Source organism: Etheostoma spectabile, chromosome 16 (assembly GCF_008692095.1).
Source record: "Etheostoma spectabile isolate EspeVRDwgs_2016 chromosome 16, UIUC_Espe_1.0, whole genome shotgun sequence".
NCBI lineage: Eukaryota > Metazoa > Chordata > Actinopteri > Perciformes > Percidae > Etheostoma > Etheostoma spectabile.
This window is the reverse complement of record NC_045748.1, coordinates 21,769,630-21,770,504: the sequence shown is the minus strand read 5'-3', so window position 1 is coordinate 21,770,504 and position 875 is coordinate 21,769,630. Positions and strand designations below refer to the sequence as shown.

Sequence of the window (875 nt, the reverse complement as noted above, 5' to 3'; positions counted from 1 at the left end):
GTAGAGGACGGGCTGCCACCACTTTGTCCATCCTGACTCAAGGTGGTAGACAGGTTGATCTCGATGAAGGACACAGGACTTTGTTGTTGCTGCCTGCTCGTGGTAGAAGGCTCGTCTTCTTCAGTAGATGAAGACGAAGAGCTCTCACTCCTACATGCCTGAAGCGGCATCGGAGCAAAAGGCTCGTCTTCTTCAGAAGAGGAAGAAGGGCTCTCAGCCCTTAAGTCTTCCTGCCACCTCGTGGAAGAAGGCACGTCTTCAGAAGGGGAAGTCAAAGGGCTCTCAGCCTCTTCTTCAGAGGAAGAGCTCTCACCACTTTCCCTGTGTTCCTTCATGACGGTAGAAGGGTTGGTGCCAACGCAGAACAAAGAGCTCACGCCCTTTTGTTTTTGCTGCCTGGTGGTAGACGCCTTGTCTTCTTCAGAAGAGGAAGAAGGGCTCTCGGCCCTTTCTTCTTGCTGCCGCCTTGCAGTAGAATGCTCCTCTTCTTCAGAAGAGGAAGGGATCTCAGCCCTTTTGTCTTGCTGCCTGGTGGTAGAAGGCTGGTCGTCTTCTTTAGAGGAAGACAAAAGGCTCTCACCCCTTTGTCTGTGTTCCTCCATGGTGGTAGAAGGTTTGGTGCCAACGTAGAACAAAGAGTACACATCCTTGTGTTCTTGTTGCTTGTTGGTAGAAGGGTTGGTGCCAACGTATAACAAAGAGTACACATCCTTTGGTTCTTGTTGCTTGGTGGTAGAAGCGTTGGTGCCAACGTAGAACAAAGAGTACACATCCTTTTGTTGTTGCTGCCCCGCGGTAGATGGCTGGTCCTCTTTAGAAGATGAAGACAAAGGTCTCACCATTCCATGCTGCTGCCGCCTTGGAGTAGAAGGCTC

At 51.0% G+C, this 875-nt stretch overlaps 1 protein-coding gene across 1 annotated transcript in view; it reads right to left on the bottom strand.

Annotated features, from left to right (window-relative positions):
• Position 1: 1 nt before the first annotated feature.
• LOC116704153 (putative protein TPRXL) overlaps positions 2–875 on the bottom strand; it is a gene marked incomplete at its 3' end in the record, with an annotated part of 1,118 nt that continues 244 nt past the window's right edge. Inside the window, 1 exon segment of the mRNA XM_032539428.1 lies at positions 2–869. Within this exon segment, the coding sequence (XP_032395319.1) occupies positions 2–842 (841 nt within the window).